Genomic DNA, 25,889 nt, shown 5'->3' with positions numbered 1-25,889 from the left:
AAAATTAGTGGAATTGAGTAGTGGAAAGGAAAATAGAGATACCCAGACAGGGCAGAAATGTTTTAAAGCCCTAGAATGTATACAGAGAGCAGCAAAGAATTGGTAAACATTCACTATTTGAACATCAAGATGCATTTGGGCACTGCCATGTGAATTTTAGGGCCAACTGCCTGTTAGTTGGAAATGATAGTGTTAGATCTCTGATGTAAATTTTTCTGTTGATATTGTAGTTGAAAGAATAAATCTAACCCTGATACTCCTTGAAAATAAAGAAAAAAGAAATTTCCCTTAATTCCACAACCTAGAATTTCCACTGCTTCTTAAAGTGAAAATAAGAGCATAAATAAAAATCACTTAGTGGTTAATGACCTCTGTATCAGGATGAAAAAATCCAAAGATGCCTGAATTCTTTCCCTATGGATTCAACAGATGGTGTGCCAGATCTGGCTTTGTACCAGCTCATGAGGGACAATGGTATATACCTATTCTCAATGTTGTGTTTAGTGTTGCCCTAGTAGCCTGAATTTGGTTATAAATGGAAGATAATACATAGAAGGCAAAACAGAGAAGCAGACAGAAACTGGATCCTAGAAATATCTTTGAGTCACTAAGTTAATCAAGCCTGGAAGCTGCTCAACATCTGGACCTGTGTATAATTACTGAAAAAAAAATTCTTAGTATTCTTGCATATTTGAGTTAGATTTTCCATATCTTAAACTGAATACATGTCAACAGATGCACATTTTGATGGGGGGAAAACTGAAAATTTTACTCAGCTGCCAAGCCACTGTCTGCTCTGTGCAACTTGCCTCACTAATTGCCTGTTGCAGAATAATAATTTCATTCTAGTTCACAGTTTTGGTTGGACACATCAAGGATACTTATAAGATGATGGAATCAAAGTTGCTTCTAAAAATACAGACATAATTGTTTTCGTGTTGGAAAGTAGTATAACATTGGTTTGGCATGGATATTTTAACCTTGTTTTCCTTACTCTTGATACAGCTATTTCAATACTTTCAAGCAAATAGGTAGACATGATTCACTAACTGACAAAAGGATCAAGTCTCCCCCAGGGAGAAGAGAAAATACAGCACTTGGTCTTGAAGTAGCTTTATAGTAGGAGCTAATGAAAACCATAGCTGTAAATTCCATTTTATAAACGACAACATGATGAGTGACTATCATGGTTTTTCAATTGGTAAAAGAGTGAACAGTTAATCTTTGTCCAAGAGGAAATAAGAAGAAACTCTTTATTAGGGAGTTCAGTAAAACAAAAGAAAATGTTGAAAAAATAATTTAAAATCTATTACCAAATGGGGAAGTAAAACCTAAGCATTTGGGCAGCTCACAAAGCTATAAGCATAAAAACATGGCAGTAAAGAGATACAATGTATTTGGCTGAAAAATACCCTCCCCACTCACCCCATTCCTCACCAAAAAAATAGTCATGTTCTAATCCCTGGGACTTGTAGATGTTACCTTATGTGGCAAAAAGTGACTTTGCAGATGTGATTAAACTAAAGATTTCTGAGATAAAACAAGGACCCTGGGTTATCTGGACGGGACCTAATTGCCCTCATAAGCGTTCCTATAAGAGGCAGAAGAAAATTTCGGACAGACAGGGAAGAGGAGAAAGTGATGTGGTGATGGAGCAGACAGAGTTTTAATGATGCTAAGCCTTGAAGATGGAAGAAGGTGACCCGAGTAAAGGCAAGCAAGAAATGCAGCTCTTGAAACTGGACATGGCAAGTGAAGCTGACTTTGGGTGTCTGATCGCCAAAACTGAAAGAAGATATACGTGTGTTATTTTCAGCTAGAACTAGAAACCACATCAAGTTTGTGGTACAACAGCCACAGGAAACTAATAGACTTTTTTTTTTTTTTAAGTTTCCAAATAAGTTTTCTCCAAAGACATACTTTTACTGCACATGGAGACTCACAGTATATGACTCTTCAGCATCCCGTCAAGGAAGACATCATGAATCTTCTGGCTGGACAGATACAAACAATTCCTTTATAACAAATGTTGGACTTTGTGAATTTTTTTTTCTGCTATAAAATCAAAATATCAGTGAGCAAAATCAACTGTGGAGGAGAAGTGATACAATGTTTGGGATATATTGGTCTAAACACTTGACAATGCTTCTTCCTATGATGGAAATATCTGCCTCAGTTTGATTTCAAGCAGTAATGAGTCAGAACAGATGATTTCTCCCAAACCATATTTCTATATATTCACCCTTGATTTTTGGTACTTGAAAAAGAGGTACTATCAATATGGATGAACTATCCATTTTAGACTGTTGCTATGACTTTTAAAGCACATTGCTAAATACCTAAATCATGCCCTATACTGTTCATTTAACTTTCAAAGGTTGTTCTACAGCTATCATTCTTCAGTGATAGAATTCTGAAAGTCAAGAGCGTGTTCTTTTATATCTATTTTTGCAGTTGAACAGCAGCTTCATTTGTTTATTCCAAACTCTGATTTCTGACTCTCAGGAAAAAGAACAAAAGACACGGCCCTCCCCAATCTCCACAGGAGACCCCTGGAAGTCCCGCTATGACATCCTCTCCTAGTACTTAATAATTCTCCTTGACAATAACTGCCACATTTGTAACTAATAATCAATAGTGTGATTCCTTATATGTGTTTCTTTCTCAACTAGCATGGGTCTCAAGAGAGGAGGATGCATGTATATTTTATTGACCTTTATCTTCAATGTCTAATTATGCCTGGTTGAATGGATACAATGAATATATGATACTGTTTTTGTTTATTGAGCTCACTAAGTTATATGCCTAGTTCCAATGGTAATTATTGAACAAATGGTTGGGAAATCTGTGTTATATGGCATCTGACACATTTGAACATATGTCAATCTTAATAATACATTTTTAAAATATTTTATTTATATTCTTTGAATATTACAAGGAGGATGAAGTCAGAAATATTGAGAGGAGGTATTAAGCACGTTATTAGCAAGACATTACCTGACATAGGAAAACAGTATCCAGCACTGTAGTTATGAAATTAACAATGTCATCATACCAGATAAGGGGTTTTCTCTCAAATAATTTACAATCTTATTACATCATAATAAATGAGGATGATATGGCTTCTTACTCATATATCTTAAGAAAAAAAATTTATTTGCATTTAAGATACAAAAAGTAAGCTCCCAAAGTAAAATATTTGAAGACTGTTGTAGTCAAATTCTGACCATGACAATAGATATCAAAAACTACTCCATAAATGTACATTGGATGACAATGTTATATAAAGATACTGTGGAAGATACAAAGAAAACTGACCTCATTCTTGAAACAAGGAGACTAAAATCACCCAATGTGAGAATGATTCAGAAAACCAGCCCTAAAGGCCCTACTCATCCTCCCTCCTTATTCCCTCCAACACCTTCTAATCCCTGCATACACATATCTCTCACCAACCTCCCGCACTGCTAAATAAGCAAGATCTGTTGCACTGGTCAGGGAAGGCATAGAAGGAAAAGATGGCTTGAGCTGAGATTTGAATGATGGTTGGAAGTGAGATCAACAGAGAGGAAACTCCAAGCCAAGGAAATCACTCTGAAACAAGTTTCAGAAATAAGAACAAAACATAAGGCATGTTGGAGATGATGAATAGACCTGTTGGACCATATATCTTAGTAAGGACGTGCAGCATAAGTTACTAAGATAATATCTTCTATCCTGTTCTAGCTGCTGTAAGACCTTTTCCTCCTCATGCCCCAGGGAGCCTACCAATTTTTTTAGCCTTTCAGGGCTGCCTTTGAAGAACAGCCCCACTCATGCTTTGAGGGATGAAGCTGGAAATGCTCCATACTGAAAAGCTGATGTCTGGACTAGAAAGAGAAGTCTTATCCAGAAAGGGAGTGATCCCCCGAGATTGCAAAATGACATCAACTTTTGGAGGAGTCCTGTGAGGTAAGGCACTCACTAGCCCACTCCCAAGCCCCAGCTATTCCTGGTCGCTCCCACCTCCTTCACAAGCCTACAATGTGCGTATAACCTTTGTTCCAAGGCTGCTCTTCTCCCCCTTCTCCCATCCTTACCCTGGCTAAGCCATCTTTGGAAGCTCTTATATAATGTTGCATTTATTTCTTCTTTAAATGTTAGAACTGCACAGTGAAGTCAACTGGACCTGAATGTTCCATAAAAGATTGACTCAATTAAATTATCCTGAGGATCACAGAACTATTGTGATTTCTTACGTTTATTAAAAAGCTGTATTTTTCCAGAAATCTTTGCATTTCATCTAAATTTTCTAGTTTGCCATGAGTTTTATTAACTTTTTACTTACTGCTGGTCATAGTGATTTTTCTGTTTACTGTATCTTCTAATAATCTACTACAGGCTTTAATTGCAAGCCTGATATTAATTTGTGTGCCTTTTCTTCTGTTTACTTGATCAATCACTCCAAAGCCTTATCGATTTTATTTTTTCTTCTGTAAAGAACTATATGTGGCTTTGCTGAGTCTCTTTATTGTGTGTTTGTATTCTATTTTATGAATTTGTGCTATCACATTTATTATTGCCTATTTCTATTTTATTTGGGTTCATTTTGCTATTGTTTTTAAAAAATTCTTGTAAAGGATGTTTAGCTTTTTAAACTTAGATGTTTAGGAGTTCCCGTCGTGGCGCAGTGGTTAACGAATCCGACTAGGAACCATGAGGTTGCGGGTTCGGTCCCTGCCCTTGCTTAGTGGGTTAACGATCCGGTGTTGCCGTGAGCTGTGGTGTAGGTTGCAGACGCGGCTCGGATCCTGCGTTGCTGTGGCTCTGGCGTAGGCCAGAGGCTACAGCTCCGATTAGACCCCTAGCCTGAGAACCTCCATATGCCGCGGGAGCGGCCCAAAGAAATAGCAAAAAGACAAAAAAAAAATAAAATAAAATAAAAAAATAAACTTAGATGTTTAAAAAATTAACAAGTATCTAACTACATAAATTTTCTTCAAAGTGGTGATTTAACCACATCTCATAAGATTTTATAAATGTATTGTAGATAATATCAACCTATTTTCTAATTTTCATTATAATTTTTAGACCATTTAGAAGTATATTTCTTAATTATAAACCACATGGAAATTTTAAAGTTATATCTGCCATTGCTTTGTATTATAATCATACTGTGAAAGGGAATACAAGTTTTAGGATTCCAATCCTTTGATATAATTTGTGTATTCTTTTTTGTGCAAGTATCTGTTAATTTCTATATTTGATCCATATGTATTTGAACTTAAATGCATAAAATAAAATACAACTTGCCAAAATCCTTGGGATGCAGTAAAAATAGAGCTTTGAAGGAAATTTATAGCACTGGCTGCATATACTAGGAAAGAAGGAAGTTCTAAAATCCATAACCTAAGCTAACATTTTAGGAAACCATAAAAAGGAGAGTAAGCTAAATCCAAAGTAAGCAGAAGAAAAGAAATAATAAAGATTAGAGGAACAGAAATCATTAAATTAAAAATAGGAAATCAATAGAGAAAAATCAATAAAACCAAAAGCTGATTTCTTCCAAATAACCAACAAATTTATGAGATTCTCGCCAGGCTAACCAAGAAATAAAAAGACACAAAGTACTAATATCAGAAATGGGAGACATGGCATCATTACAGATCACACACCATGACCACAAATTTGATAACCTAGGTGAAACAGACCAATTGTGACACATAATTTGAAACTAAGAAAAGAAATAGACAATCTGAATAGGGCTATTCTGTTTGACACTATAATATAGACTCAGCAGTTGTAACCAACGTATCATTGTGGTGCAGGATGGTGACAACTGAGGAGGCTGTGAGTTTGTGGGGATGAGGGTAACTGAGAACTCTGTACTTCTCACTCGATTTTGCTGTGAACCCAAAACTGCTCTTTAAAAAAAAATGTCTAATAAAAAATATATGTATATGGTTTCCAGTTGGATGCAATGATTTCTACGTGTGCACAGGTCTTTTGTTAATTAGGTTGTTCAAATGTATATTGTCACTGACTTTTTGTCTATTTGTCATAAAGGAACATACACAGTCACAAACACGTATTTTAGGTTGATTTTTCAGTTATCCTCACTCTTAATTACACATCCCACCATTATTGGAACCAGAAATTTGTGCCACAACACTTTTTTTCATTCATCTGTGCCATTCCCCTTTTCCTTCAAAGAAACATACTCATCCTGTCAAACTCCTACCCAGTCTTCAAGACCTTCCTTAACGGTGACCTTTCTAAGTTGGCTTCCTGACTGCCTAAGAGAGCTAGTGACTTCCTCTATGTCATTCTATATAGGTTATCATCACACTCTTGTAACCTATTATTTATTTCTTCAAGGGCAGAACTTTTCTACACTCAGCACCTAAAATGTTTACTTCAAATACTATATACTAAACAAATGTTTGCAGCATACATGGATGATAAAAGTCATTTGGCAGAATTATAATGGGAAAAATGGGAGATTTGACCAAAATCTTTTTTGATTTTTGAATCTTTCCTCCTATTCATGTTGGCCTGCAATTTTTCTAAGGTTTCTGCCACTGGTACTTCTCCAGCTCAGTTACATAATTATATAATTTGAGTAAGCATTCCCCATTCCTGCTTCCTGCTCAGACTGGTGACGAAAGACCATGTGGAAAGAGGGGCCACAGGAAAAGTCCCAAGACAGTTCAGCAGACATGTGAGGCTGTCTCAGATGTTCCAGCCTCAACAGAGTAACCAGCTGAATGCAGACACATGAGTGAGTCCAGCCAACCAAATAAGGCAGAAGAACTTCCCAGTTGATTCCAACCAACCCTAGAATCATGATAAATAATAAATCATTATTGTTTTAGTGCACAGGATTTGGTGGGGGGGGGGGGTTAGTCATATAATAATAGATATGGGAAATACCACTATATCACTCTGGGCATTTGAAGCAAAAAGAAATGTAATAAGGAATTTAATTTTACAAAATCATTGGAAGGGCCAGATGAGCCCCAATTCAGGGGCTCCTCCTGGACTATGGAGTCCAAGTTTACAAACACACCTGCTAACCGTGATCCAAATTTCAAGAAGCTTCCATGGCTGCTACTGCAGTTGTGACAATGGCCTCTCAAACCTCAAAGCTGAATACTGAATACTGGGTGCTGGAATCGCCTCCACAGGCCACACAGGGGGGACCTTGCTTCCCAGCCTCCGCAACAACTAGAAGGTGACGGGCACGTCATTACTGCCTTCCAAATCTCATACGAATACGTCTAATCCACACACCTTCTACCATACCCAGAATCCTAGATTCAAGAGAGTTTGAAAAAACGTAGGTTTTAGCTTCCCAACCTCAGAGGCTAGAAGGGGAGTGGAATGGATGATGAGAAAAGTCTAATATCCATGACCACAGTCCTCTGACTCTGAATTTAGTCAGTATGACACATAGAAATGACGTAGGAATGGGAACATGACAAATGATTGCCCATCCTGGTTCTATTAAGTGTCTGACCCTCATCAAACTACTTAACCTGTCTGAACCTCAGGTTCCCTTTCGATAAAAAATAGGAATACTCATCTCTGATTTGGAGGGTTTTTCAAGAACTCAATACAGCTTTCATAAGTTCCTGGCAAAATGCCTAGCATATAGTTAAGTCCTCAGTGATTGATAATCGTTATTAGCAAAGAGAGGAAAGGACAAGCAGACAGAAAACTACAATATACAGAAAGTATTATTTGATCATTTTAGGAAAGACATTTAACACATTGAGAGGGAGAAAAGACCTCTGGGGGGGAAAAAACTTTCAGACCTCTGATTTCTGGTCTGAGTCTTGAAATTTGAGATGGGTCAGGCCAAAAAAAAAAAAAAAAAAAAAGAAAAGAAAAAGGTAGAAAAGGGAATTCCATATATCGAGGTCTCTTTCTGACCCCACTCATGATAATTCTATAGGTAGGACCATGACTCCAGCAGTTCTGTGCTTATTTCTAGAGCACTTCATAAGAGTAGTCTTTAATTTAATATCATTAGCCTCTGATTTCCTCACTTTCATTTTTTCAGCTTCATGGAATAGAATTAGAACAAACATCCAACTAAAAGTGTATCTGGGTAGCAACTCTTCCTTTGCTACCAAGTGGTTTTGTCAGGAGCTGACCTAAGATACAACACTTAGCTTCTGAGTTTTCACTTCTCCTTCGGTAAACAAAACTAACAATTAAAAAAGCAAAAACAAACAAACAAACAAATAGGGCATTGATCATTTCTGTGACTGCCTTCCAAACGCGACTGTCTCAGAAATGCCTTGATCCACCTATCCCCAAGCATAGCCCAGGGGTTTAACAGTTGACCCACCGTTCATCTTCAGGCACCCTCTTCCTACCCTAGACATGAATCCAACAAGAGAACACATAGCCAACACTGAAAGGAAAGCCTACTGAGTAGATTTACATATTAACCACTAGGTCCGGCCTGCACAGACAGGTAAACCTCACCAAACTGATGAACACTGGCTGGATAAATACTGGAGCCAATGAAAGCAAAAATGGGTAGTAAAAACCTGACATCTTTATGAAATATATTATTGGGCTTCAAGAATCATACTCAAGTGCTTTCAAGTAGCTCCCATCCAAGCATTTCTTTAACAGAAGACTGGGCATTTGGCAGGTGTTAGGAAAGTCTGATTAATGTGAGCTTGGAGTTTTGTGCACATAATGATGATAATAGCACCCTTTTAAAATATACAAAAAGCACTTTGACTTTATTAGGATTTTTTAGACTAGCTGCATAACTCTCTTATTGCTTTTAAAATCTCTATAAAAAGAGCTATTTTCTTCTTTTTGTCCCTCTAGCAAATAAATAAACAAGGAGAAAGGGGATAATATTCATGATTAGCTCAGAACAGAAATACATTTTAAAGTCTACACATGAGAAACTGCCAGAAAATAAAGCTTTGAAAAAATCCTCATCTAGACATATTAATAAATTCTACTGATCATGTGTGAAAGAACAATAGCCCCCTGGCTTTCATTTGAATAGACATCCTCTCAACTAGCCAGTCTGCCATTTTTGTTTCAGGCTTTGGAAACGTAGGCAGAGTTTGCATTGTTTTTCTTCCTCTGCTTTCTCCCTTTTCAAAAACTGAGCTCTGGGCAATGCTGTTATATTTCTATTTCACTTCTTTTTACTGCATCAAGGGCAGAGGCAAAGCAGAGCATGTGCACAGGAAATGGGTTAGCACAGATGCAAATACACACCAAAACCACATGCCTGAGAAAAGACAGTGACAAATGTCAGATAGATTTCTTTAAAAAGAAAAATTTCCTGGAAATAAAAGTTTCTTTATATAAATTACATTCACCAAAAACAGATTTTTGCCAACTGTCTTCCACCCACCTAATCAGCGTCTGGAATTAATGCTTTGAAAAACTTTACGAACATAGACAAATTACTAATGTTTCTTTCTGAGGCTGTTTATTGGAAAAAACACATCCTCCCTCTTTTAAATAATCACATAATATTTGCTAAGTGTATGTTTGGTATGATACTCTCTTAACTAGATGAAAAAAATAGCAAATGATGTCATGACCTCTGATTACTTTTAGCCACATGCAATAGTAAAAACAATGAATTATATATACATAAATATTTGACAAAGGACTCCAATCCACAATATATTAATTAGATTTTAAAATCAATAAGAGAAAGACTTATAGCCCAATTTGAAATATAAAATTCAAATAGATTTTTTTCTTTCCTCTTATTCAGAGTTACTCTCTTAGGAACTTTTCTATTTGAGTTATTTTTCTTATCAGTTGAGGTCAGATATTAGAGACATTTGCCTTTCTTGTTTATTTTTATTATAAATATTTACCTAATTATGTCATTGCCTCTTGAAAAATGATAAAATTTTATTATTTTATTATATTATATTACATTATATTTTTGTTTTATTTATTATTATTTCTGTTGCCATAATGAAGATTTAAGTTTTTATGGTTTTTTTTTTTTTTTTTTGGTCTTTTTGCTATTTCTTGGGCTGCTCCCATGGCATATGGAGGTTCCCATGCTAGGGGTCCAATTGGAGCCGTAGCCACTGGCCTACGCCAGAGCCACAGCAACACAGGATCCGAGCCGCGTCTGCAACCTACACCACAGCTCACGGCAACGCCGGATCCTTAACCCACTGAGCAAGGGCAGGGACCGAACCCACAACCTCATGGTTCCTAGTCGGATTCGTTAACCACTGCGCCATGACGGGAACTCCAGTTTTTATGTATTTAAACATTGCTCTTTTTTCTTCTATAATATCTGGGATTCCCATGTTAAGAGAGTATCACCCTATTAATAAAAAAATAAATAACAAAACATAGTCAAACATAAAACTCAAAACCGGTTCCTTGAAGAGACTAATATAATATGTAATCTTCCTTGAGAACCCAATGAAAGAAAAAAAGAAGTAAAAAATTCAAGATAAAGATAAAGAATGAGAAAAGGTGGGGTTCCCATCATGGCTCAATGGTCACAAACCCAAATAGTATCCATGAGGATGTGGGTTCAATCTGGCCTTGCTCAGTGGGTTAAGGATCCAGTGTTGCCACAAGCTGCTGTGTAGTCACAGATGCAGCTAGGATCCAGTGTTACTGTGGCTGTGGTGTAGGCCAGCAGCTGCAGCTCTGATTCAACCCCTAGCCTGGAAACGTCCACATGCTATGGGTGTGGCCCTAAAAAGACAAAAAAAAAAAAAAAAAAAAAAAAAATAGAGAGAGAGAGAAACCTTTGGACAAAAAGGAGCAATTTAAATGTCTGTAAAAAGAAACAAAACATGTGGGACAACTTAGTCTCTCCAAGTCAATCTTATTATCAAAAAGAGGAAGGAGGTGGTTTTAAATTAAAGACTTAAAGGAGTTCCCTCATGGCTCAGACGGTTAAGGATCTGACATTGCCACTGCTGTGGTTCTGATTACTGCTGTGGCATGGGCTCAATCCCTACACTGGGAACTTCCATAAGCTGCAGTGGTGGGGGGCAAAAAAATTAAAGGCTTAAGAGACAGGACAACAAAATCTCCGTGTATCTTCTATTATTAAATTCTGCATTTAGTGAATCAGTTATAAAAAAAAAGGTGTTCCAGGAATAATTGGAGAAATCTGTATATGAACTGAATGATAAAAGCATTAAGAGCTTGAGTTCAGTGTGTTAAATGATATTGCAATTATGTAGGAGAACATTCTTACTGTTCGGAGATAAATGTTGAATTATTTAAAGATAAGGGTCATGATTTCTCTGAATTAAAGTGGCTAACTACAGCTGGGTGTTATAAGAGTTTTCATTGCATTCACTTAAAAATTTTGATGTATATGGAGTTCCCGTCGTGGCGCAGTGGTTAACGAATCCGACTAGGAACCATGAGGTTGCGGGTTCGGTCCCTGCCCTTGCTCAGTGGGTTAACGATCTGGTGTTGCCGTGAGCTGTGGTGTAGGTTGCAGACGCGGCTCGGATCCTGCGTTGCTGTGGCTCTGGCGTAGGCCAGTGGCTACAGCTCCTATTCGACCCCTAGCCTGGGAACCTCCATATGCCGGCGGGAGCGGCCCAAAGAAATAGCAACAACAACAAGACCAAAAGACAAAAAAAAAAAAAAAAATTTTGATGTATATTTAAAATCTTTATAATAAAATTTAAAAGAATAGTAGTTCCCATCTTGGCTCAGTGGTAACAAACCCAACTAGTATTTATGAGGAGGCGGGTTAATCCCTGGCCTTCTTCAGTAGGTTAAGGATCTGACATTGCCCAGAACTCCGATGTAGGGTGCAGATGCAGGTTGGATCTGGCGTTGCCTGGGCATAGGCCAGGAGGTGCAGCTCCAATTCGACCCCTACCCTGGGCACTTCCATATGCTGTGTGTGTGGCCCTAAAAAATATATATTAGAAAGATTATACGATAGGAAGAAAATATATGTTAATGCTGCATGCAATTCTAAAGTAAAAGTTTTTAAAACCTGGGAATATGAGTGATATTCTTCGTAAAATATAAATTATTAAGAATTAAAAGAAGATGCATAAATCTTGACTAGACCAATTACTATAGAAGATATTTGAAAGTGATTATGGATGGTCCATTAAAAAAAAATATTCAGCAGGACCAGATGGCTCCACAGCTGGAGCCTATTCAACCTTTGGAGAACAAATGATCCCAATGTTTCTTAAATTATTATAGGGCGTGGAAAGGGACAGAAATTGTTCCAATCCACTCTAGGAAGCTAAAGAAATCATTCTGGCAAAACATAATAAAGTTATTTCCCCAAAAAGAAAAGATAACCAATCTCACTTGTGCAAATAGATACAAAATTCTCAATGAAATATAAGTAAACAGATTCATTTTTGTGTCACTCTCTTTAAAAAAGAAAATAAATAATTCTTTCATAATTTGTTCCATGTCATGGTGTATTTCTGTGAGCATAGCGGATGCCTGGAATAATTTACATATTGGAGAAGAGGAGGAGGACATTGAAATGCTGAGGAAAATAAAGTAAGTACAAAGGTTTAATTACGCATGTTAGAAACTGAAAAGTTCCTATTCTATATTTACTAATCATTTCCTTCTTCCTCATATCAAGCCAGAAATCTGCCTCTGAGTAATTTTTACAGATGGAGAAATAAAGGTCCTGGGACATTAATTCCCTAAGGCCAGACTACAAATTAAAGCCAAAGGAAGATAGAAAAGCCAGAGACCGGTTTCCTGCCCAAACTGTTCTTTTCTTTAAAGGCTGTATACGCCACAAGGATTCTGGTGGATTCACAGCAAGAAAGTACTGCAGGGCATGTGGAATGTAGGCAAAAATCTACAGCCTGGCAGAGAGTTTCACATCCAAATCCTATTACGTTAAGTGCAGTTTTCTTCCAAGGAGGGATCTGTCTTCTAAACGCAGTAACAAATCCATATCAAATGTAATTCCTTTGCCCATAAACATCATGGAGCCACTCAGCTTTGTCAAGTGGCTCTGGTCCTGGCAGGAACTAATAGAGCCTCATAAACATCACACCTCTCAAACCATATTTTCCTTGTTACTTTTTAATATTCCCTTGGCAAGGTGAAGAAGAATGTACCATATGAGATAGGATTCAGCCAAAAGCCACTGGATGTAAGTTCAATTGTTTATTTTTTTTTTTCTTAACATGAAAGAGCAAGGAATGTTTAAGGCAAAGTATTTTTCGTACATTTGGTTTGCAGTTCTGATACTTTACTTACTGCTGAATAAGATGTTTTATAGTTTTAATAGCCAAGTAAAATTATTTTAATTCATCCACCTCAGTTACAGTCATTACAGTGTCAGGGCAAGTCACCTGCTTCTGTGGACTTCTTTTCCTATTATAAAAATAAGATTAATGTACTTTCCCCTCCATAGGGAAATAGGAATAAAAACTTGATATTAAATTATCTCTTGGTTTTATCTTGTGGGCAGTGCATGCTTCATTGGCCTTTTAGAACAAATTATTTGAGAATCAAATGAGATAGTGAATATATTTTATACATTGTGTAACCCTTCAAGGCAAACTTGAACTAGTTTGACCTTGAGACAGGCTGATGGCCAGGCCGACAGCTAGGGTGCAGTGAACTTGGTGTCACTTTGGAAAGGTTTTGATTCCATGGGATTGGTACAAGGGATATTGTTCTAGTTTCTACAATCTCTGAGTACCCAAACCTGAACTCACATCTAGGTCTTCCATTCCAAACACTTAATGGAATTTTCACACTATGGTATCTCTAGGTATAGTAATGATAGTACAGTTTTCACTTTTATAATTAATACTCCTATAAAAAAGTTCCTGAAAGTTTTCCTTACTTAAAAGATGAGTGTAATTAGCCCCAGGCAAAGGCATGGAAAAGAATGACAGGAAAAGATTACTGACAATTTCATTTTTCTAGCTGTATACAGCTTTAAACTGTACCAGGGCAGATAATCTAGTGCTTACTGCATGTCAAGAAAGCCACCGATGTTTTTGAATAAGGAGGAAGAGTACCTCATCTTTAAAGAAGGGAAGGAAGGAAGGAAAGAAGAATGAAGGAAGAGGGATGGAGAGGCAGGGAGGGAGAACCAGGAAATTCCATGTTATTGACACCTTTTTTTTTTCAATCTTACATCCATAAGAATATATGTTAATATGAATAAAATGTTAATATGGATCTTATCTGAGAGACTCCCTTTCCAGAATCTTTCCCCCCGCCACTCCTTACTAATGTTTCATAAGGCAGTTTCTCTATTTGAAATTAAGCTTATTAAGTATTTATTTATTTATTATTTATTTATTGGTCATGCCTGTGGCATATGGAATTTCCAGGGCCACAGTAGCAGTGACCAGAGCCACAGCAGCAGTGACCAGAGCCACAGCAGTGACAACACAAGCTCTTTAATTCACTGAGTCACCAGGGAACTCCTGAAACAAAGTTATTTGAAGGCAGAAACCATTTGCTTTGCTCTATGCTCCCATAGCTTAGGGTGAGATCTTGTCCAGGGTTGATATTCCATAAATATCTGTTGCGAGTGGAGTTATTTCTTTCTGATTAAATGGTTTAGTCCATGCCCAACTTCATAAAACTTGGTTGCAGGCTATGTGTTCTAAATACTAGAAAATACAGAACAGTAAAAGCTTGCAGTTAAGGTCACTGAACAAACTTGTCACTTCATGACTTTTTAACCTTAAAAATTTTGAGTGAATCTGTAGTTAATATCCTTTTCTCATTTCAATGTAATTTATTTTGTAAAATATTTTATTATGTATTTGCCCATGAGTAGGTTATTCTACATTTGATACAAAATTCAGTAAGCACCCTGGATGTATAGCCATACATATGTATATATGTGACACTCCTGTCCCCATCTGTCAAGTTCCCTTTCTCGGAAGGAATAACTGTAATCTGTTTCTTGTACAACCTCCACCAGGATTAATTTTTAGAACATTTTAGAATATTTTCATCATCCCCCAAAAGAAACTCCCCAACCCCCTTCCAGCCCTAGGCAACCACTGTTTTTTGATTTGCATATTCTGAGCATTTCATAGAAAAAGTCCCATAAATATGTGGCTATTAGTGGCTGGCTTCTTTCATTCAGCATAATTTTTTCAAGGACCATCCATGTAACACATATCAATACTTCTTTTGTTTTTATCAAAAATATTCCATTGTCTGGGTATACCACATTTTATTTATCCTTCAACTAGTGGATATTTAGGTTGTTTCCACTTTTTAGTTATTATGAATAAGGCTGCTGTGAACATTCTTATGCAACCCTTTGTGTAAATCTATGTCTTCATTTCTCTGGGAGTGGAATTGCTGGGTGATGCGGTAACTCAATGTTTATCATTTTGAGGAACTGCTAAATTGTTTCCAAAGCAGCTGCTGCCATTTTTATGTCCCACCACCAATGCACAGTTTCCAATTTCTCCACATTTCCCCAACACTTGTTATTTTCCATTTTTTTTTTTTTTTCATTATGGCCCTCCTAGTGGGAGTGGTATCCCATTATGGTATCTCATTGTGACTTTGATTTGCATTTCTTTGATGACTAAGATACTGAGCATTGGCTATTTACATATCTTTGGAGAAATGTATGATCAGATCCTTGCCCATTCTTCCACTGGGTATTTGTCTTTTCATGGTTGTTTGTGTTGCATTGTTTTCTTTGTTTGTTTGCTTTTTTTTTTTTTTTTTTTCAGAGCAGCATTAAATTTACAGCAAAATAAATAGGAAGATAAGGAAATCTCCCCCTCCCTCCCTACATGTTACCACCACACCCCATTATCAACATCCCCCACCAGAGAGGTGTATTTGTTACAGTCGATGGAACTACACTGACACAGCATAATCACCCAAGTCCATGGTTTACATTAATTAGGATCTTCTTGGAATTGTCACAGACTTGCCTTTACAAAGCATCTTAGCCAGGTCTCCCCAGGGAATTTCGAGTGGGTGGCCAGCGGAGAGTCGGAGAATCCCAAATAGGAGAACTGAAATGATGTTTCTGCAGCAAAGAATATGTGTATCTATGCAGACGCTCAGCTTTCTGTCCTTAGCGTGCAGAAGGGAGCTTAACTAACTTCCAAGACCACCAAGGGCCAAGGAGGTCCCAGGGTTATTCCATTGTTATCGAGCTGCCCTGAGTGTAAAGGTCACTCACAACTACCCTCCTGCTTCGTGTGACCCATGGAATGACCATCATACAGGCTACAGGTCAGGCAAATAGGCATTGGCATCCTCTCACACCAGTGCTCTGGGTGACCCCCTGAAGCTGGAGAAAGTAAAGTTCCTAGTAATAAAGGAAGTGCGAGCAAGTTTTTGCTACAGTTGAAGAAGGGGTTGAATGAGTTACTCAGTGTTTTCAATCGGCTTAGTGCTATACTCAGGACACATTATGAGCACTTTCCAGTTACTACAGACTTCCCTTCCAGCACCCCTTTCTGCCGTTCCCTGCCTCGGGCACTCTAAACTCTCTGACTGCACAGCCCATCTAAGCCCTCAGGGAAAATCATCCACAAATCAATGTTTTTGAGCAATTTCTGTGTGCTAGGCAGTGTTCTGAAACCAGGGACAAATCCTAGATCCTAGATACCTGTGCTTGGGATGCTCGTGTTCATTCAAAAGTGCTTTGGGGAGTATATGCATTTGAAAGCATCCCCACAGGACACACCTGTTAGAGGAGGGTGTGGTTGGAGGGAGTTACTACTTCTAAGATCTTCATGTGTCACCACAGGGCAACCACCTACTTTGCTTACCCTTAAAGGTGACCTTGTTCACACACTGGGCACCCACGTGACAGCATATAATGCAAGACACAGTGGTTTGTTATGAAGGGTACTAGAGAGCGAGCCGGTGTTTCATATGGCACTTCCCAAATCTTCCAGAGCTTCTGCTCATCACAGTTTCTAGAATGTGCTGCAACGATGTCCAATCAGTACCTCTGGCTGATTGAATTCCAGATACCTGAGAGCTGACTCAAGTACATTTATCAGCCACTTAAGAATTTTTTATACCCAAATGCAACCTTGTGTTACAACCACATATTGGCTTGGGGAAAATGTCAGGGTAACTGATCTGTAAAAAGCTGTTAAGAAAAACCTGGAGTAATATTCCATATTACATATGTACCATGTCTTCTTTATCCATTCCTCTGTCACTGCACATGTAGGTTGCTTCCATGTCATTGCTATTGTAAATAGTGTTGCCATGAATATTGGAGTGCATGTTATCTTTTCAAATTATGGTTTTCACTGGATAGATGCCTAGGAGTGGGATTATTAGATAATATAGTAATTCTACTTCTATTGTTTTGAGGAATCTCCATACTGTTTTCCATAGTGGTTGTACCAATTTACATTCCTACCAACAGTGTAAGAGTGTTCCCCTTTCTCCACACCTTCTCCAGCATTTATTGTTTGGAGACTTTTGATGATGGCCATTCTGGTTGGTGTGAAGTGGAATATTACTCAGCCATAAAAAAGGATGAAATAATGCCATTTGCAGCAACATGGGTGGACCTAGAGATTATGGTACTAAGTGAAGTTAGTCAGACAGTGATAAAAAAACATCATGTGATATCATCTATATGTAGGATCTAAAAAAAAAAAGGATACAAATGAACTTATTTTGCAGAACAGAAACAGACTTCAAGGACTTTGAAAAATTTATGGTTACCCAAGGCTACAGGTCCAGGAGAGGGATGGTCTGGGGGTTTAGGATTAGCATATACACACTGTGGTATATGGAATGACTGGCCAAGAGGGATCTGCTGTATAGCATAGGGAATGCTACCTAATATCCTGTGGTAACCTACACAGAAAAAGAATCTGGAAAAGAATGGATGTGTGTACATGTATAACTGAATCACTCTGTTGTACAGCAGAAATTTTTGCAACATCGTAAATCAACTATACTTCAATAAACTTTTTTGCAATCACCACATATGGAAGTTCCCAGGCTATGTGTTGAATTGGAGCTGCAGCTGCCAGCCTACTTGGCAGCACATGGAAACCCAGGATCCTCAACCCATTGATAGAGGCCAGAGATGGAACCTGCATCCTCATGGATACTAGTCAAGTTCTTAAGGAAGCTCCAACTATACTTCAATCAAACTTTATAAAATGGACAAAAAGGGAAAGCTAGAATCTTAGAGTGATATAGAGTGACTGGATCTCTTCAGACTGGTATTCTAGGGTGCAGGACTGCCTCCACCCCCACCCCACGTGGAGGTGGAGAACCACCTGGGGATGTGCTGAGGATGAGAACTCTTAGGAGACTTTAATCTGATAGCTGGGGACAATGTGCAAGCCAGATGGATGTGTGGCAAGAGTGGGGGCAGAAAAACAACACAAGTATTAGGCCACCCCCGTACCTGACCCACACTACCTAGTAACACCAGTCAGTTCTAGCCAACTCTCCGTAAGTGATACCACCCCCTCCCCACCTTCTTACATCACATTACCCTGATTTATTCGCTCCTAGCTTGTGTTAACTGAAGCTCCCCTTTTCACATACTAGTCTTCTTGAACTCGGTTATTTGCTGCCTCCCACCCTCAACCCCCAAACCTTATCAGCCCCTCACAGCCTTAGGATCCAGCGGGTAAATTCCCCTCTAATCCCAGTTTCCAGAACAACGTGAACTGACACACAGTAGGCGTTTAATGAATACTAGTTGAAGGCATCTTATGAACTTGGAATCTTATTTCAAGGCCTTACGCAAGGACTTTGGGCAAAGAGGACCTCGAAAACCTGGTTCGGGCCACACTGCGGAGATCCCAGCCACCAGTCTCTAACCGGGTTCTAAGGATGGAAGGGCAAAGTGAGCTAGGCCCGCGCCCATTCTCCAGCCCCGGAAAGTCGGGGCCAAACAAGCGACCGCCGCCAGAGCGCCAGCCCTGCGAGGAGCCTCCAAACGGGCACGAGGACCGTGGGCAGGCCCCGCCCGGAGCCTCGCGGCGGCCGCCCCGCGCCCTCCCCCGCTGCCTGCCGGTCCCCGGGGCGACGGGGACGGCCCCGGGCGGCCAGCTGAGCCCGGGGGCGGCGCAGGCTGGAGCCGCCCCACGCGCGTCCCGCGGCCCCAGCTCCAAAGGCGCCGCTGCCGGGCCGGGGCCGCTCGCCGAGTTGGCCGCGCGCGCCCGGGGGAGCGCAGAGTTTGGAAAGTCGTCGCGAAGCTTCGGCGGAGAGCAGGGGGTGGGGGAGTGGGGGTGCAAGAGAGAAAAACCCGCCTCTTGCGAGTAGAGCGAGGAAGAGGGGGGGAAAGGCTCCGAGTTCCGCTTCCTGAACGGCGGGTGGGTAGAGGAGGTCGGCGCGGGGAAGACCGGCGGGACGCGCGCTCCGGGCCCGCGGCGGGCGATGGCCAGCGAGCGGACCCGCAGGTTCACCCGGAGCCTACTACGACCCGGGCAGGCGGCCGAGCTCCGGCACAGCGCCGCGTCTGCCGCCGCGGTGGCCGTCAGCAGCCGGCAGCAGCAGCGGGTGAGTGCGGCGCGTCGTCCGCGCCTCCCCGGGCGGCCGGGGGCCCCGGCCCGGCCTCCCCGAACCCCCGGTGCAGCGGCCCTTGCGCCCCACCCCCGCTCCCCTCCCCCGCAGCCCTCCCGCGCCGCCTCGCCGGGCGCCCCGGAGCCACCTCCGCGAGGCAGCGCCACCGACGCGTAAGGACCCGGGTCGCGTTTGGGGACTGGGGACACTCAGACGGGAGCAGCTGTGCGGGCAGCAGAAGCGCAATGTGGGAGAAGATGTGTCTGGGTTTGGGGAGGTGAAGAGGTGACGGGAACACCTCGCGAGTCACATGGGCGCTAGGTGGTAGGTGCCAGAGACTCGAGGGGTGGGGGGACGTGGGCATAGCGGAACACCTCGGTCCGCAGGTCTGCGCTCCCCGTCATTCCTGGCCACTAGTGCGCAGGAGGAGAGGATGTGATCCGGGATCCTCTCCAGAGGCAAGGCTGCGAACCCCACCTGAGTGCTGTCGCGGAAATAAATGCTCTTCTCACTCCCCTTCCTCCACGGGGTAAAAACCCACAAACCGCTTTAGAGGACTCCAGAAAGGGCTGAGGAACCAGGCTGGGGGAGACGTGGGTCATTAAGCATCCAGTGGTTTCTTGTATTTTTCTAAGATGTTCACGGGGTTCTCCCGCCAAGATTGCTTTACTGGTTACTTCCTTATTGAAACGCCTTCTAAGAGAGCTGGGTGATTTCCGCGGGAAATCCCTGGGGCAGCAGCCAGCCCATCTCATCTGATGCCCAAATCATATCCATACCTCCCAGAGGTTCCTAACTTCCAGTAGGTGTCACACTCCAGGGTGGAAGTATCGGAAGGAAAAAAAAAAAAAAAAGATCTACTTTGATGGGAAAAGGAAGCTAGTGGGAACAGCCTTAAAGCAAGACGTGGGTTCAGCAGCCGCACTCTTGGCCTGCCTTTGCTGGACCGGAATCCCACATTGTGGGTTTCATTTTTCTTTTCGCCAGGAAATATCGTTAGGAATTAAACGGCTTCTTTTAAGAGTGTCAAAGAAAGTGCTACTCTTGCCAGTCACCCATCAGAAGGGAGCCAAGAGCTGCCCAGAGCCAGTTCCCACAGCCAGGACTTTTCTTTAAAGCCAGAGGTCAGAAAGTTGAACAGAACGGAAGCTAATTGCCTGGCAGAGGAAAGAGGCATCAGATGCCCAAGAGAGTGGAGGTGATTGGAGTGTGAAATGAGTCAGTGGCCAGTGTTCCTTCTCTTGCACTTACCACTGGCTACAGTCTGCTGTTACCCAGAGGGGATTCAAACCTGTGCCAGGGGCTGCCCTGGTTCTGATATCACCATGCACATTTTCAAGGCAGGAGGGATAGCTGTCAAAAAGAACATTGGGGGAAAAAAGGTTCAATTCAAGTAAAAGAGATAGTACAATCTTCAGGCAAGCGTAGAAAATAATCTTTACTTTGAAATGATCACTCAGGATTGTGGCTTTGTCATTCTCTGCCTTTTGCTTTACAAAAGCTTTATTTTGCAATTGATTCCTGTTACCAAGTCTCACTAAGGATCTGGTGGAGAAGTGCAGAGAACTGAGGAGCATTCAGCTGGAATCAACAGCCCTAAATGTTGTTTTTGATTTTTGTTTTGTTTTTAGCTGAGTTTCCCTAGAGTTTTTGTAGCTCCTGAATTTCTGTGATAAGTATGTATCCTAGATACCTTTGTATGCATACACACACATGACTTTCTCCAAATTTCTCTCAAATTTGAAATCCTAGGGTTATCTTGTCAAAATGAATAAGCTCAATGTCTTAAAAAGAGTCGGGGGAAGGGGCGATTCCCTGGCAAGAGTGTCCCTGGCTCCCTCCTCTTACTTCAGCACCTTGGCCAACACTCCTGAACCAGCTTTTGCCAAGACATTTCAGGGGATCTTATACATCTAGTCAGGCAGTTTGGGCAGCGATTTTGGCAGCAAGAAGTCATGTGCTTGGCAGTCCATCCTATCAGTTAAACTCGTAAAGGGAAACAGGAAACTGATGACTTCTCTGAGTTGGCACTCAAACTCAGCGGGATTCTGTGAGGTAGAGCATCCCTTTTGAACCAAAACCCTTGTAATTGGACTGTGAGGTGAAGACTAAGCCTAGCTTACATTGATCCAGTTCCTTAAGACTCTTTGTGTTTGTTGCTTCAAGTCCTCAAGTCTTAGTTGTCAAGGGAGAAAATTAATAGACTGGGGGAGGACAGTTGTGGGTAGCCCACTTCAGAACTGGCACGTAGAATTGTGTGTATTGGAACAAGCTGTCATTATTGAAAAATATTTGAGACACTGGAAGATCTTGGTGAGAAAAACTGTCTCACTGTTAGATTCATACAGTACCCTTCCTGAAATCTCTGTTTAGGGGGCCCAAAGTCTTCAGAATATTATGGACAGATTGTTGTAGGATTCAATAAGAATAATAAGAGGTTGTTATGAGAACAAATGAGATTGCCAGATTGGCCCTGTAGTTTTGGGCTCTGAGAATTATATATATATGTGTACGTGTGTATACATTGCCAAATATGTACATATATAGCATGCAAACACACACATACCACACTGCAAAATGTGTTTGGATTATGGTGAGCAGAGCGCAAAAGACTGCTGAGTTAAGGCACTTACTCCTGGGTCTACTTTTAGGTCGGTTCTGAGGAAAGCAGAGGTGGATTCCAAAGCAGTTTTAACCCAAAGTACTGCAGTAGCTCATGTGCAGGCAGACTCCTAGTGAGGACCCACTTTATTCTGCATTTCTCTTAAGAACAATTATGAAGAAGTAGCTACACTCCCAAGCTCACTGCAGTGTTTTCATAGTAGTCAAGTTACGGAAACAACCTAAATGTCTGCCCAGGGATGGATGGATAAAGAAAACGTGTTCTCTCTCTCTCTCTCTCTTTCTCTCGATATATATATATATATACATACACATATATGTATGTGTATATATGTGTGTATATGACTATATTTAAGTATATAATGGATATATGGATATATGTATAACAATATGGATATATAATGTTCCATTACAGTGGGTATATAATATTCCACTGTTCGTGTATCTATCTATCTATATACACACACACACATATACATATACACACACAGATGTACACACACATATTATTCAACCTTAAAAAAGGAAATAGAAGGAAATCCTGCCATTTGTGAAAATGTGGATGAACCTAGAGGACATTATATTAAGTGAAAGAAGTCAGACACGAAAAGGCAAATATTGCACAAACTCACTTACATGTGGAATCTAAAATAGTAAAGGATTTTCCGCCATGGTGCAGTGGGTTGAGAATCCAACTGCAGTGGCTCAGGTCACTGTGCAGGTGCAGGTTCAATCCCCTGCCCGGTGCAGTGGGTTAAAGGGTCTGGAGTTGCCGCATCTGCAGCTGTGATTCAATCCCTGGTTCCAGAACTTCCATATGCCTTGGGTGTGGCCATAAAACTAAAATAAAGTAAAATAGTAAAACTGATAGATGCAGAGAGAGTATAATGATGTTACTGGGGTGGTGAGGGGAGGAGGAAATGAGGAGATGTAGGTCAGTTAAGTGAGATGAATGAGTTCTGGAGCTCCACTGATTAGCATGGTGACAATAGCTGAGAATACTGTATTGTATACTTGAGATTTGTTAAGAGGATAGATCTTTAAGTCTCCCCTGCCCCCCCCCCCCCGCAGCAAAATGGTAAGTATGTAGAAGTGATGTCAAGTTATTTAACTTGATTGTGGTGATCTTTTCATAATGTCTGCATACATCAAAGCATCAAATTGTCCTTGAGTATATACAAGTTTTCTATGCTGGAGACGTCTTAATGAAGTTTTCAGAAAGAAAAAAAAAAGGAAAAAAAACAGTGAACAACAATCACAAGCAAAAGCCACACATTTTATTTTTTAATTTTTTTTAGTTTTTTTAACTCAATGAATTGTATTATATTTATAGTTGTACAACCATCATCACAACCCAGTTTTACAACATTTCCATCCCAAACTCCCAGCCCATCCCTCCTCCCAACACTGTCTCCTTTGGTAACAGTTTTTCAAGGTCCGTGAATCAGTTTCTGTTCTGCGAAGAAGTACATTGTATCCTTTTTTTAGATCCCACATATGAATGATGGCATATGATATTTATGTCTCACTGTTTGACTAAGGTCACTTGGCATGATAATTTCTAGGTCCGACCATGTTACTGAGAATGACATTATTCCATTCCTTTTTAATGGCTGAGTAATATTCCAATGTGTATATGTACCACATCTTTATCCACTCCTCTGCCTATGGACATTGAGGTTGCTTCCATGTCTTGACTATTGTACGTAGTGCTGCTGTGAACATTGGGGTACATGTATCTTTTTGAGTCATGGTTTTCTCTGGGTAGATGCCTGGGAGTGAGATTGCTGGATCAAATGGTAATTCTGTTATTAATTTTTTGAGGAATCTCCATACTGTTTTCCATAGTGGTTGCACCAATTTACATTCCCACAAGCAGTGTAAGAGTGTTCCATACATTTTAAAAAGAGAAACTGTCTCTCCTTAATTTTCCTACAGTTTTTTCATAAAAAAATCAAATGAATCATAACTTATGCAGAGCCCAATCACAGGATTGAGTAAAATTTAAGTAATTTCCTGACCCCTCATTCATGGTAGTCCCACAAAGCAAGCTTCTCTAGAGCAGAATCTCAGTTCAAAAATGATTAGGACTTGAATGTTTTATTATTTTGGTTGAATATACCTACTGTGTTGTCCTCTAAGTTGTAATGCCACTAATGAGAGATTCTTTCTTGAGAAGAAGCCCTTATTTTAAAATATATGAAGTGTGTTTGTGCTTTCACTTGAATTCCTTCATTTAGATACCTTTCTACAGTTCATGAAGCCATATACTTAGGATTTGTGCTCTTTTCTGCATTCGTGTTATATATGATAGCATTTCAAAAGGAAAAATACTAAAAAGATAAAAGTTTAGATTACTCTTTTGTTAATACCACATCGGCTCTATCCCTTTGAGAGATATGGAGTGTTATTAATGGAACATGGTGATGGTGAGTTGGGGTAATGGAAGACTGAGTAACTGGGAGGTGAGAGCTAACTAGGGTCAGATAATGGCAAGGAAGCACCAGGGCCATGGAGGTTTACCAAGCACCAAATAATCATTTGGTCAGTTTTTGCCTAGAGCCTTTCACATCTCCTAGATGGAGACATACCACTTTCTTGACCTGTATTCTTCAGGACCTTTACTCTATTGTTATGTAAGAATTTCTCTGCAACTGCAGTTGGAATTGTATCCAAATTTAACTTCTTTTATAATTTATTGATTGAGCAACTGGCTTTTTAGGGCCACACCTGTGGCATATGGAAGTTCCCAGGCTAGGGATCGAATGGAGCTGCAGCTGCTGGCCTACATCACAGCCACAGCAACTCGGGATCTGATCCACATCTGCAACCTGTGCCACAGCTCATGGCAACGCTGGATCCTTAACCCACCGAGCAAGGCCAGGGATCGAACTCACATCCTCATGGATACTAGTTGGGTTCATTACCGCTGAGCAAGGATGGGAGCTCCTTAACCTCTTTTCAAGAGGAAATATTCTACCTGAAGTGATTGTATGTAATGTGCTTTCTCCCCCCTCAGCCACCTAGAAAAGGTAAGTGGTAAAGAGAGGATGATATTAATTCAGCAATTCCTCAAATTCCACATCCTCCTCGCTTTGATTTAATGTTTCCTGACATCCTCTGGTCCCCAGTGGTACTACTTTCAATAGTTGAGGGAGCTTTGGATAAGAAGCAGAACTTTTGACCTACTGAGCTTGGGTTGGGAAGCAATGAATATGTAAACAAGTTTATGGGGGCAGGAGGAATTCTTAGAAGGAAGTATTTCTTTCCCTCCGAACTTTGTGATATTTAACTAGTTGAGAGTAGGAGGGGGTTTTAAGAAATTGAGTAGGAGATGCTTGAATTTCTGAAAAATCCTCTGCTGGGAGCAAGAGTCAGTGAAAAGGTGCAGGGAGTGATAGTGAAGGAAAATGAAACACTTGTTTTACTGTCAGTGTCTCGAATGAAAGCAGCATGCAAAGTGCATTCCTAGCACAGACTTGTTTAGTTTTGTTTTTTCTGACAGTGTTCTTCACAACAAGGGTATTCACACTTGAGCAGAAATCACAGGCTTTAGCAGAAATATTACTTCCATGTTTCTGTTTTCAAATGAGGAAAGTCCCTTGTCTGGTGAAGGAGGCGCCACAGACTCCGTTTACAAGATCAAGGTTGAATGTTATTGACTGTATCAACTCATGTTTTTGACTTCCCAAGGGCACTGCAGAAGTAGCTTTGAAGATAAATGGTAACCACAGAGGGATCTAGAAAACTTCTACATGGGTAAAAAAAAAAAAGAAAGAATGTATAAACATTTGGGG

The 25,889-nt window shown here is 40.3% G+C and overlaps 1 protein-coding gene across 17 annotated transcripts in view; it reads left to right on the top strand.

Moving 5' to 3' along the window:
* Nucleotides 1-19,275: 19,275 nt before the first annotated feature.
* The window catches only part of DOCK10 (dedicator of cytokinesis 10), a 276,098-nt gene continuing 269,484 nt past the window's right edge, over nt 19,276-25,889 (top strand). For all 17 annotated transcript variants that reach the window (XR_014830527.1, XR_014830528.1, XR_014830525.1 and 14 more), the window contains exon 1: nt 19,276-19,467. Coding sequence is in view for 12 of the 17 variants with exons in the window: in XM_085001312.1 (XP_084857438.1) it covers nt 19,345-19,467 (123 nt within the window). In the remaining 5 variants the exon portion in view is untranslated. The remainder of the gene's footprint in view (nt 19,468-25,889) is intronic.

This window comes from Sus scrofa, chromosome 15, assembly GCF_054392235.1.
Source record: "Sus scrofa isolate SSC_HxYL_T2T_F1_AM1 chromosome 15, Sscrofa_HxYL_maternal_Yorkshire_Landrace_v2.0, whole genome shotgun sequence".
Taxonomy (NCBI): domain Eukaryota; kingdom Metazoa; phylum Chordata; class Mammalia; order Artiodactyla; family Suidae; genus Sus; species Sus scrofa.
Note: the sequence above shows the minus strand (reverse complement) of the source record. Positions and strands in the feature narration are given on the sequence as shown.